At 47.4% G+C, this 13,173-nt stretch overlaps 1 protein-coding gene across 10 annotated transcripts in view; it reads right to left on the reverse strand.

The window, feature by feature from the left end:
- The window catches only part of CDK5RAP2 (CDK5 regulatory subunit associated protein 2), a 181,755-nt gene that overhangs the window by 25,619 nt on the left and 142,963 nt on the right, over window positions 1-13,173 (reverse strand). For all 10 annotated transcript variants that reach the window (XM_024762304.1, XM_024762298.1, XM_024762306.1 and 7 more), the window contains 3 exons: window positions 8,483-8,531; window positions 5,636-5,826; window positions 1,489-1,608 (listed from right to left, as the gene is read on the reverse strand). In XM_024762304.1, coding sequence (XP_024618072.1) covers window positions 1,489-1,608; window positions 5,636-5,826; window positions 8,483-8,531 — 360 coding nt within the window. The remainder of the gene's footprint in view (window positions 1-1,488; window positions 1,609-5,635; window positions 5,827-8,482; window positions 8,532-13,173) is intronic.

The following is a 13,173-nucleotide window of genomic DNA, read 5'->3' on the forward strand; positions in this document are numbered from 1 at the left end:
GAGATGGAACCTTTTCTGTTTACCTTGCAAGCTACAGCATATACGGTACTTTGAAAAGATGTCCTTCTAAGCTGAAGGCTCTGACGGGCTAGAATGCAGTGGCTAGGGGTGCAAAGAAGCAGGTGCCGCCACGGGCTACATCTTTCTAGAACTGAGTTATCTCATCCCTAGAAATGGCCACGACGTTAGTGTCCCCACCCGGTGCAGAGCTTAGAGCTTTGCAATGTTAAACGAATAATGTTATACAAAATAAAACTGATGATGATGAAGAAAACCACCATCTCTTGGGTGAGGCACTGAGCAAGGCCCTATGTATAACACTGTCTCATTTAATCTCACTACGACCCCGTTTTGTAAGATAATGAAGCCTGGAAGGGAGAGGTGACTTGCCCAAAGTCATGGAGCTCATCAACAGAAGAGCTGGGTCCCTACCCAGGCCAGTCCGGCTCCCAAACAAACTCAGGCTTTTCCTGGTGCACAGAGCTGCTCTCAAGATATATTCTGACCAGAGGGAGGACACTCTCTTTGGAGCAGCAAGGAAAGATGACCAAAATAGATTATTCAATGAAAGAAGGAACAGAGCAGTGATATAAAGCATTCTACCTTTCGGGAAGGTGAAGGAGAGAATAAGAATATACATCTGTATCTGCATTAAGACTGTAAGGATAGAGAAGAAAACTAACAAAAGTGGGAGGAGAGAAGGGAGAACAGGACTAATGGGTATAGAATGGTGATATTAACTTTTGAACCACATGAATGTCTTGTCTATGGGGGAAAATATGTATTTTTAAGCTTCTCATGGAAGAATAGTCCATTCTGAGCTAACTGTGGTTATGTAAGAACACTGGGGACCTCGTGACTGGCACGTGGGAGTTACCAGATTGCCAAAATGCATTATTAACAAAAAGACAAAATACTGTTTTTTTTTTTTGCGGTACACGGGCCTCTCACTGTTGTGGCCTCTCCCGTTGCGGAGCACAGGCTCAGCGGCCATGGCTCACGGGCCCAGCCGCTCCGCGGCATGTGGGATCCTCCCGGACCGGGGCACGAACCCGTGTTCCCTGCATCGGCAGGCGGACCCTCGACCACTGCGCCACCAGGGAAACCCTACTGCTTTGTTTTATTTTAACATACCTATCTATTTTGCTTCAGCTTCTAGAGTCAAATGAGGAGGCAGTCACAGTCCACAATGCCAGAGGCTGGCAGACTACTCCAATGACCGGGAAACGAACATTTACCAAGTACTTGTTCTGCACCAGGGACTATGGGACACTCCGCTTAAGTTAGTGCACTTAATTCTCATCGCCACCAGAATAAAATGGGAATTATTATCCTCATTTAACAGATAAATTACTGTAACTGAGAGTCAGCAAGGTGAAGTAAACAGCAAAGTCAGGATCTGAACTGATTCCCAATACACAGCGCGCTTATCCAGGCAAATGCGCCACAAAGGAAGTCCTCACCGCCCTTTGGGAAGGTCCACCTTACCTTGGTCAGTTTCAGAGCCTTGTCGCTCCAGCTGTCTCCGTAGCTTCTCATTTGTTTTAATAGATTCTTCTAAACGTTTTCTCAAACTTCGAATTTCTTGTATATGTTCCATTAGTAAGTCTACAGGAAGGAGGACATTTTTAATTTAAAGTCTGAAGCCCCCAACAAACTGAATAATTTATAGACTACGCAGTGATCTTGAAATTCTAAATAGTGCTGGATATGTGAAGAGAGTCCTCCTTAGGCCTGGGGAGGCAGAGCTACTGCCCACAGCCCACAGCCAGTCTGTGATGATTCTCTGCAGCCCTCTACAAAGAAGATACTTTATATCACATGGAAAAATTACACACCATACAATTTTAATGCTAACTCTAATACAGCCTTTTATTCTTCTAAATATCAAATATTAATTTAAAACCTTCCTTTCGGGGAAACTAAAAGATCACTTTCAAGTTCGCCTGAATTGCCTGAGTTGATTAAGCCACCTTCATAACGAACTCAGATATTTTTGAGTCTAATCGTCTGAGAGGAATATGTTAACCATTTATCACTCACTAATTCAAGACTTAAAAACAAAGCAAAACAATAATCCCAACACTGGTGAGAATGGTAAGAAGGGTGCTCTCCAGGAATACATCCTGTTAGCACGAGTATAAACGTGTATGACACTGGGGACTATTTTTGTCATTAGCCTTAGAAAGGTTCTTTCCAATTTATTTTTACCAAATAATTCTACTTCTAGGAATCTACTTAAAGAGATCACCGGAGATGCTGACAATCATTTGTCAGAAAGTTTGGAAAGGTTCATCTTGGCACTATTTATAACAGTCAGCACTGAAAATAACGCAAATGATTACGTTAACTGCTTTACATCCCTTATGATGCAGTGTTACACAGCTGTTAAAATTATATTACGAAGACCATATAATATCATGAAAAAATACAGATACAAAATGGGTTATTCGGCATAATCACGACTCTGTTTAAAAATCCACAGACAGGAAAGACACATATATGCAAAAGAAGGAAATACACCTAAATATTAACAGAGGTTGCCTTTAGGTGGTAGATCTTAGGCTTCTCAAAACTTTACTATACTATATCTTAACATAATATTTAACAATATATAGAAATTTAAATTTTCTAAAATGAGCGTGCTTTTAATTTCTCAGCCTCTGCCACAGCTCACTTTAACAAAGAAAGGAGGAAGTGCAGTTCCAGTCCAGAGGTAGGTTTCTAGGATCAGTGTTTACAGCATCCTCACATTAAGTGTCCAAAGGCAAAACTAATGTCTTTCATTCATCAATTAGGGGATACCCGGTTTTGTCTTGGTAACGTTTGTTTTAAAACATTCTACTAATGTTATGACCCAGTTTTAATTCCTCCAAAATGACTTTCATTTAAAAGTATCACAATGTTACAGATCTTTTCCTAATGAAATAGCAATTCTGCCATGAATTTGAATGTTTACGAGATGACTTAATTCCCAGATCTTCGGCTACCTCCCATGAATGCCAGGAGTGCAGCAAGCCATTTGGCGGACTGCCTGCGGACCCCGCCTGCAACAAACTGAAGCAGCACGGCACCACACCTCCCGTTCCTGCCTTGCTGCCCCGCAAATCTTCCAGCGGCCAGTCAGGTCTCAGTGAGTCAGGAACTGTTCTGTTCTGACTGCAGCCTTCCTTCCTGGTTTATCCACGTCACATACTGCCGGCTTCTGGGGCAAAAGCCCTCAGCAGCGATCGGTTCAACACATCTTCTACTGAGACTGGCTGGAAGCTGGAATCATCCCCTGGCCTTAAGGAAACATTCCCGGTCGAATTGGACACCGCTTGTTAATTATGCAGCCCTAACTGGGCAGAAAGAAATACTATACTCATGTTAACACAGGAGAAAAATATCTGTCCCTCTTGCAATAATACCCTCCTGACAAACGCCGCCTCTTTAAACCCATAAATCCTGCAAGAAGCAGCCGCCAAAAACGACAGTATAAATATCTTTTGCCTAGTAGTTCCAATTTATAGAATCTAGGTTAAGAAAATGCCCCAGAATAAGGGGAAAGCTTTATGTTCAAAGATACTCCCTGCAGCACTGTTCACAATTGTGAAATTTTAGAAAATGACTTAAATGTTCAGCAACAGGGGAACATAAGGAAAACTGCAGTTCAGCCATTCAACGGACTATTCCAAAGCCACTGAAAATGATGTTATGTAACACGTCGGAAGACTTATGATATAATGCTAAGTGAAAAAAGGACAAGTACTAAATTATCTTTCTGCTCAGATTATAAGCGTGACAAAAGGAAAAACAGATGCAGAGACCAAAAGTCTGAAGAGAAACAAACCCAAAAAAGCCAACAGTGGGTTAATTAGGACAGCTCCAGAGAGCACTGTCCCCATTCAGGAAAGCGCCTGATAATCCACTTGAGAAGCCCAAGGTCATAGGTCCTCAGAGGAATAAGAAGTAAAAGATGGTTCTACACTGGAAATAAACCAAGGCTGGGGTGGCGGATGGGGCCTAGAGTGAAAAAAAGGAGGGCAGGCTGGGGGAGAAAGAGGAAGTGCCTGGTACCACTGTAGCAGGAGGGTCTTAAAGAACAGGGATCACAAATATCCCGTCAACGATCAGCCTTGCTGCATTGTAAGCCCCGCCCCTCTAGTCCCTGACACCTCAAAGGCCCTGTGGGAGTGGTCTCGGGCGGCAGGAGGCAGCACAAGGGACAGGGAAACAATTCATGGTCTAACCCAAAGCAGGAGAAGGCAGAGAGTTAGAGCCAGAAATAACCGAGAGAAACCAAGTACACAGAAACTCACAGAAACTCACAGAAACTGCAGACGGATACGGCCACGCACCCAAAGAATGCACATCTAGGCAACTGGTTACTGGAGGACTCCAGCTGATACCTGCGTTACATCAAACGTGTACACTTCATGCTCGAGGTATGATTCCAAACCGTGCTCCCCTGGCCCCTGCGTATCCTAAAGGAGCCTCGGAGGCGCCACTGGGGATAAAGGCTCCACTCCTTTGGAAAAAATGTGTATCTTTTATACATACTCAGTTTCATCTGAAAAAAAAAAGGGAGGGGGGATTTCTGCTGCTAAAAATAGATTTAAAAATTTTGAAACCCTGGTTCTAATGTGATCCGGTGTCAACAAGGAGTTTTTAGCTAGGAGGTGTCTGATTTGTACCTATTCTGGGCACCTTGCAAACAACCCCGCTGGAAAAAGGAGAGACCAGAGGATGTCAGCTGAGCTCCAGAGGCTATACCAGGGCTCAGAAAACTATGGCCCCCGTGTCAAATCCACCCACCACTTGTCTTGGTAAATAAAGTTTTATTGAAACATACCCACACTCACGCATTCACGTATTTTCTACAGCTGCATTATGCTGCGACAGCACGGCTGAGTAACTGCAACGGAGACCATATGCTCTGCAAAGCCTAAGGTACACAGTATCCAGCCTTTTACTGGAAAAGGTCTGTCTGTTCTGGTCTATACTAGTCCTTGAACTTATGAACAGTAAGCCCTACCTAATGCCCAACAGGAGGCAATCAAGACTGCAAACACAGAAGGGTAAAGGGGAGCTCAGAGGCAGGTGGGGTCACGAGAGGCTGATTCTGCCAACTGAGCCCAAGGCTCCGTGCCCAGAGGCAGGACAAGGGGCTGACGGAAAGGGCCGAGGGTCACACTAAAGAGAAACACAGCAGATTTACTGAATTCAAAATCTCCAAACAGGGGGTTAGGTACTCTCGGGTCCCTGTACAGTTCAAAGCAATGGTCCTCAAAGCGACACCACCTTAGGAAGAGCTCGAAAGAGACAGCAAGAAATGGACCAGACCTAGACCTGATCCATAACCCCAGTGCTTTCCAGTCTGCCAGATAAGGAATGGCAAGGCATGTAACACGTCATCATTAAAAAAATAAAAAGGACTTTTTCCCAATCTCCAACACTTTCAACAACCGTAGCTTTCCCCGGTGATAAACGATAACTCTGAACAATGGGCCTGGGCCCTCGCAGGATCTCCTCTCACCTCGTAACTATTCAAATTTCACTATACTCTGCTTTAGTACGAAGGCAAGACAGCAAATTATCGTTCAAAGCAGGAAACTCTGGCTAGGTTTACGACGCTCAGTGAAGCTTGGCTTACCTTGAGAAACGTTGTTTGCCAGGACCAAAGTCTTCTCGGTCTCGCTGTCTTGCTTCTGGTCTCGTGAGGAGGAGGACTTCTCGGGGATTTCACAGTCGGACAGCATGTGACAGTCGGACAGCGCGTGTGAGGCTGAGGGAGCAGGAGACTCAGGGAGAATGTGTTGGTAGCTTAAGTTGTCTTCCTCAGTCCTTGACCGTTGGGATTGAAAGAGAAATCGTTTTCCACACTAAGATCCCAAACCAGGACCATGACTTAAGAACACTTAAGATGACTGGCTCTTTGTAATTTGCCCACATTTGCAATGGTGTTCTGGAGGCTTTTTGTTTCCCTAGAGCATTTTTTAGCAAGGATACTCTAAAAACAAACACAAAAAAGGCTCAGTGGGCTTGATGTGGAGCCAGTGAAGGAGGGGGAGCCACCGCCTGGCTGGTAGTGGAGGGACCCTGAGAGAGGGCATGAGTCAGCGGCAGCTGCCTACCAACTGGCCGCTCTGCACCAGGCACTTTACGCAGGCTGTCCTCCTTGGTCCTCACAGAATCCCTCTGCGGTCGGGAGGACCATCCTCATTTAGAGCTGCGGGGACGGAGGCGCATCAGAACCTTGCCCACAGTCTCACAGCTTGTACGTGGCAGCGCACACATCTGAATCCATGTCTATCTGGCTCCAAGGCCCCAGGAGAACGTGGTGGGGGCCAACCCAAACCTACGAGGTGGACTTACGGGTTTAAAAACCTCAAAACCCTCACGGTCCGCAAGCAGATTCTGGTATCACCATTGAGGCAATCATCCGGTTAGTGACCTGTATTACCCAAGGGCCACCTAAGCCGGGAGGAAAACCACCCTGAACTCTGTGAATCCCCATTACAGATAAGCTCCTTAATTTAAGCTCTTTTTTCTCCCATTTTTTCCTATTACTTCTTGTCTCATTATTCATGAGCTCAGACAAGAGCAAAGGACTCTAAAGCTGCAACGCATTCATTAACAGGTAAACAGCAGATGCAATTGTGCTCAGACAGCGTGATGGATGCGATGGCTTGCTGCTGCCTCGCGAAGTGCAGAAGGGGCTGAGGGCACCCATTTAATTAGCGTGAGCACTAAGCCTACAACTGAAAACAGCAGAACAGAAGGAACAGAAACAAACCTGCCAGAAAGGGAAGGGTGACACGTGGCTGAGGAAGGCCAAAAGAGGCTCCCTGCCATTCTCCAAGCAACCACGGTCGGCTTTCAAAATGGCCAATCTGATCATGTCTAGTCCCAGCTTACTCTCCTTCAAAGACTCCCCTCTTCCTGTAGAACAGGATTTGGGCTCTTAAGGCAGTATCTGAGGACCAGCCCAACGCAGCCCTGCCTGCCTCTCTAGCCTCACGTTCCATGCACCAGCCACGCAGCTCAAAGGACCCGTGTCTCCGTCACCTCGAGGGGGGACACTCTTCCAACAAGCCACGCCCCGGAGCCTCGCGCTTCAGATCTCAGTGAAGACCATCTCCACTCGGGGAGGCCCTTACTGCCCTCTCCGCAGCCTGCCGGTGGGACATGACCCACCGTTATTATCAGGACAGAAGTGGAGGGTTGAACTGGGAGGGGTCTTGCGAATACCGCAGTGGGAGAGGAAAGTTTCTTCTAAACTTACAGAAGCCCTGAGTAAAATGCCCTCCAGTGAAGAGCTGTGATACCTCCCCGCCGGCCCACTCTAACGATGCTGGAGGCCTTCATGATGCCAGTAAAATCTGAAACTCTGCACCCCAGGCTGGTCTTCATTTCTTTATTTTGCCCCCAGGAGTCCAAAGGGTCGCAGCTCCAAAGATGAGGGAAACAGCAATGGCACTAACGACAGTCAGAACCTTGAACAAGTCAACAGAGGAGGGCGAGACCCTGACGTTTCCAGATGGCCACAGAGGCAAGCTAAGAGCGCTTGCAATCCGTTTATTCCATGAACATTTTTTAAAAATTCCAACCACATGCCAGATAGCTGGGGCTAGAGCAGGTGTGCAGATACTAAAGAAGTCTTTGCCCTCAAAAGGCAATGTGCAATAACAATAAGAGCCCAGGTGTTGGAGCATAACAGATTCAAGTTCAAATCCCAGTTCTGCCTCTTAATGGCAAGTATGCAACTCTGACCCTCAGGGTCCTCATCCTAAACTGGGAACAATAATGCTCACCTTGTAGGGTCAGAAATAACGGATGTGAATGCCTAGGGCAGCAGCTGGCACATACCATACCTAGTTAATGCTGTCTCCTTACCTCTTTCAAGGAATCCTGGGCACGGAAAGATAAATGCAGAAAATATTATAATACCATGTGGTAAGTGCTATAGTGTAATTATGTGCCAACTGCTATAGGAAGGATCACTGATGCTGGGATGCAGTGGAGAGATGGGGGTGTCGGGGAGAGCAAGGTCCGTTTCCATGTGAACTGACTCTGAAGAAGGATTTTTAAATTATAAGCAGAAGAAGGCAGTGTACCGCTTGTGTACAGGCGTGGTCTGGAGAACAATCAAAACGAAGATTAAGACTGAAGCATGGGGTACACGATGAAAAGGAAAGATGGGTCAGGCTCAGGAGTCTGGAATTCATCCTGCAAGTATCCAGGAGCCAACAGAAGGAATGTGTCGTCTGGGTCAAATCACCTGACAGAAACGCCAGGAGCAACCAATGCAAATGAAGGAAGGCTGCGGGATATACGGCGTGAACTTCTGGTTTTGTATGACCATTGTCAGTTTCACAGGTATTTTTGCTTTATTTACAAGACGCGGGAAACTAATAGAACAGGAGGGAGCAGAACACTCAAAACGCTGGCAGACAAACCTAACCCATAACGTCTTCTTACCAAAATGCCACACACTCACCTCTCTCTCAGTTCCTTCTGGGTGCTCATTTCCACTTCAACTGAATTTCCTGGAAGCAGAGATAACATCAAGAAGGAAAACATTAAAAAAAAAACCCCAAAAAAAGTGCTCCCTAACAATTTCTTCCTCATCCATTTGTTTAAACACTCTTCATAACAGTCCCGGATATTTAAAGTAGGATTACCAAGAATACCACTCAGACTCTAGACTCCTCCTTTATCACTGCTCTGGCGCTAGTTCCAGGAGGAAGGTGACGGCACTGAATCTAAAAAGCAATCACAAAGGCGCTGCTGGGTGCAGAGGCTCTTCTTCCTTCTCTAAAACTCTGATACTAACAGAATACAGGCTTGTTATAGGAAACGGGTAACAGAATTAAGAGAAAGAAGATCGCTACCCTCCAGGTACCCACCACAGACGTGTTACTGGCTTTCCTTCCATTCTTTCTTCCACGCATTTTGACATGGGTGATACTGTATCACAACTTAATTTTTCACTTTGGCCTTTATTACGAGCATTTCACTTACCAAATTTGCCTTAGTAACGGCATGCTTAATGAGTACGTGAATATTCCCTTGGAGGTGGGCATGGTCCAGTTTCTGCCAGTTCCCTAGCTGATGTCTAGGCCCTCTCCAATTTTTCACTTTTAAAAAATAAATAAAATAAACTTCTTTGTGCATACAGCTCTATCTACACTGAAACTCTCCTCCGGAAAGGCTCTCAGAAGTGGGATTCCTAGGACAAGGAGGCTGTGAGTGCAGCTAAAAAAGCTGGTGCCTGCAGCAGGGGGAATGACTAGAAGAAATGACAAAAGAAAACAAAATAAGTGGCTCAGAACGCAGTCGGGGACAATGCTCTGCGCCCCCTGCGTGTCATCATGCGCTGTTTGAAAGGAACACGTGAGCCCAGATTTCAGAGATGAACAACTTTAGTTTAAAGATACTTCAGAACGCTGGACACTGCAGACGGGGAGGAGCTCGTTGAAGAAACGAACGCGTGGCTAAAGGAAAAACAAGCCTCCTAGGGCAGCGGTGGAAAGATGAGGCTATAATTAAACTGCACCCACACGTACCATTTTCAAAACTACTCATAAAAGGAAAAGTTCTCAAACACCACCGTGCGGAGGAAAAGATCACGGGAGACACGCACATCTGCTCTGTATCTTGCGGTTCCCACCCACAAGCTCCCCAGGCCAGCTGGGTGGCTGCCAGGGCTCCCTCTCCGCCCACCGGGCCGGGCCCTGGGCACCAGCACCACGCAGGGCGCACGGGCTCCGGGAATGGGTGCTGAGGGCGGTTCCTCGGTAGCCACCGTCTCCTTCAGGCCTCACAACAACCCTAAGGGCACAGTGTCCGGATCTCCGTTTGAAGGTAAAGACGTGAAATCCAGGAGGTCTAATATTCCCACTCTCCCACTCTCCCCACTTCCCACTCTCACCTACTTTACTGCTTCGGTGAAGCAAGGGCAATGGAGACATTATCACAGCTGCCCCACCACAAATCTACATCTCCATCCTCTGGTTCCATCGCGACTGAAACTCGTATGATATCTGGACTCCCCAAGAGGTAGGGAGAGGTTGACAGGCCTCCACCCCAGGGGATGCTCTCAAGGGCTCCCTGTCTCTGTCCTCTGCATCCCGTCTCAAGGGGGGGAATCTACATCTGATACCCCTGACTGGTCAGATTCCAAGACCCTGACATTCCAAGTCCCACGTGAACGGGCATGGATGAGTGTACCTTAGAAGAAGAACTCACTTGGCGTTTTCCTCTCACACCTGCACAGGGCTGCTTACTAATGTTCAGTTAATGATACGATTTTGGCCCTTAGACCCTAAGGATGGGCCGTCTGCCCCAGCCTAGCCTTCCAAAGAGCTCAGGGCTCTACACGTGCTAGGCAGGCAAGCAATAACGCAACATCTGCTTCACATTTACCGTCGTTCTTCAGAGGCACGTGCCTCAGGGACTACAACTGGCCCAGCACAGGCTTCAAGCATTCTGGCTCACCTAACCGTAAACTCATCTTAAAACCAGCAAAAAAACTCTCCTCGATTCCTGACAAAGTCCACGACCACAGATGGAGTCCACGACCCGGATGCCACCAGCAACGCTTGGCTCCCCTTCTTCAAACCAGAGATGCTTTGGGGAGCTTGTAATGACTCAACAACTGTACTCCATTCGTTTCGCTTCCACCACAGAGTTCTTTAAGACCAAGTGACAAATTGTTACTGTGGGACTCATAGGGAGATCGTCAGTACAACTGATGCATTGAATTTCTTGGTGGAATCTGCCTTCACACAGGTGAGAGGGTACCATCTGTCAAGCTATTCCAGAAGCTTAGGAAGCACGTCATGGAAACACTCTCCCATCTCTCAGGCAAATCTTATTGCTACACTTAAAAAGCTGTGGAGTATGTGGCAGTGGGGGGGTTTCATCTTTCCAAATAAAGAGACATCTAGTTATCCAACACATAGCTGAACAAGCACGAGAACCACGATGCAGGACAGGCTTGTAACTGATGGACCCACCTTCAGTCCCCTCCCCTCACTGACCCCTCTGTACTCGGCCACCACGTAAGAAGCCTCTTGTGAAATGGTACTCCCTAGGTCAAAACCCATCAATCGTACAAAATTAAGTTCAAATATCAGAGCCTGGCATCTCCTACATGACCCAAATGTTTCTTCCTTTCCATCTCACTGGTAATTCATATTAAATATTTACAGTCCTCCTCCCGGGTGCCTGTGCCCGACACTGAGGATACAGAGATGAATGAGGGGCCTGCCCCAGTGAGTTCACAGCTGAGTGGGGATGGTGGACCCAAAAGACAACTACACGACAGCGCTGTGACAGAGGCAGCATCGGATGCTGGGGGAGGACCCACAGAGGAGACAAGCACGATCCAGCCTGGACCATCAGAGAACTTACAGGAGGTGACAACTGATCTAGATCTTTCAGGCAGGAAAGAACTGCTTTATAAAGGTAAGAAGCAGCTAAGGTGCTGCGTGGAGGGCAGATTCCACAGACACTCAGGAGAGAAAGTCCTCCATCCCATCGGACAGCCTGGCGCACACAGCTAACCAGAGCTTGCACGCCCCATCACCACTCCCAAGACACCCTTTCCCACCAGCTGTGAATCCTCCCAGTGTGGAAGACTGAGCTGCAATATCCTTTCCTCCTGGAAGCCTCCCTTCAGAGTCCACAGTGCCCCCCCTCCAAGCTCAACTATGTGGGCCAGACAGAGGCAGAGCACATTTCATCCAAGGGCACCCCAGAGCCAGGTCCATACCACATAAAACTTCCAGCAGCAGCATTAAATCCTGACTGGGCACTACCTGTCTGGTCCCTTCCCAGGCTGGGAGGCCAGGACAAGACCAGGCCCCCACCTTCCAGGAGCTTACGCTCCGAAGAAATAAAATATGCCTACAAGAAATCATTGCTGTCACCTCCTGAGCTCCCACTACTGGCCAGGAGGACACCAGATGCTTTAATAATCTCAATCCTCACCAATAACTCTGCCAGACAGGTGCTATTATCTCACAGAGGAAATCTGACCCTTAACCACAAAGCTGGGATTTGAACTCAGGCCTGTCTGGTTCCAAAGATTCTGTTCTCTCCACCCCATCACATGGCCCCCATCACAAGGCCAGAAGTGATGCCATATGAGAGCTACAACCAACCCGGCAACAAAGAAAATGAATAGGTTTGCTTTCACTTGAGGTGACCAAATGAAGCTTCCTGGAGGACGGGCAGAATTTCTAGAAGTGGAGAGGGAGTAAAAGCCTTCTAGAAAAGGACTGATTTGAACAAAGTCCCAGAAGTGGGGAAATGCAAAGCCAGGCCCATGGAAATTGTTGAGAAGGACACCCAATTTGACAGGAGTGTGAGGGAGGGGCATGACCTCATGGGGGTCAGGTTAGGCTGTGAAAACAAGCTGCCTGGGTTCAGATCCAGACTCAGCCACTACCTGTGTGACCTTGAGCAAGTAAGTTAACCTCTCTGTTCCTCATTATTAAATGAGGATATTAAATAGTAGGCTGAGAACAATGCCTGGCATACAGTAAGACCAGCCCTCCCCATTGGTTCTCCTTCATATTCATCATTATCATTCCGAGGCTAGAGGGCTGGAAAAGGCAGACCATGGAAGCCCTTGAAAGAAATGGATGCTTCGGTCCAGAAGAGAGTGGATATATGTATACGTATAACTGATTCACTCTGCTGTACACCTGAAACTAATACAGCATTGTAAAGCAACTATACTCCAATAAAAATTAATTTAAAAAAAAGAAATGGATGTTTCGGGTTCATCCCTGTGGCAAAGGAGCACCAAGGGAAGGGATCCCAGCAACTGTCTTCTACTCACGCGGCTAAACCCTGACACACACGGTGAGCTCGCTGAGGACAGGGACTATCTCACCATCTTCTTCCTCGGCACTCACTCAAAAATACCTGAAGACAGGGCTTCCCTGGTGGCGCAGTGGTTGAGAGTCCGCCTGACGATGCAGGGGACACGGGTTCGTGCCCCGGTCCGGGAGGATCCCATGTGCCGCGGAGCAGCTGGGCCCGTGAGCCATGGCCACTGAGCCTGCGCGTCCGGAGCCTGTGCTCCGCGACGGGAGAGGCCACAACAGTGAGAGGCCCGCGTACCAAAAAAATTTATATATGTACCTGAAGACAAAAACGGCCTTCCTGATTCTGATT

Source organism: Neophocaena asiaeorientalis, unplaced genomic scaffold (genome assembly GCF_003031525.2).
Source record: "Neophocaena asiaeorientalis asiaeorientalis breed wild unplaced genomic scaffold, Neophocaena_asiaeorientalis_V1.1 scaffold78, whole genome shotgun sequence".
NCBI classification, from domain to species: Eukaryota; Metazoa; Chordata; class Mammalia; order Artiodactyla; family Phocoenidae; genus Neophocaena; species Neophocaena asiaeorientalis.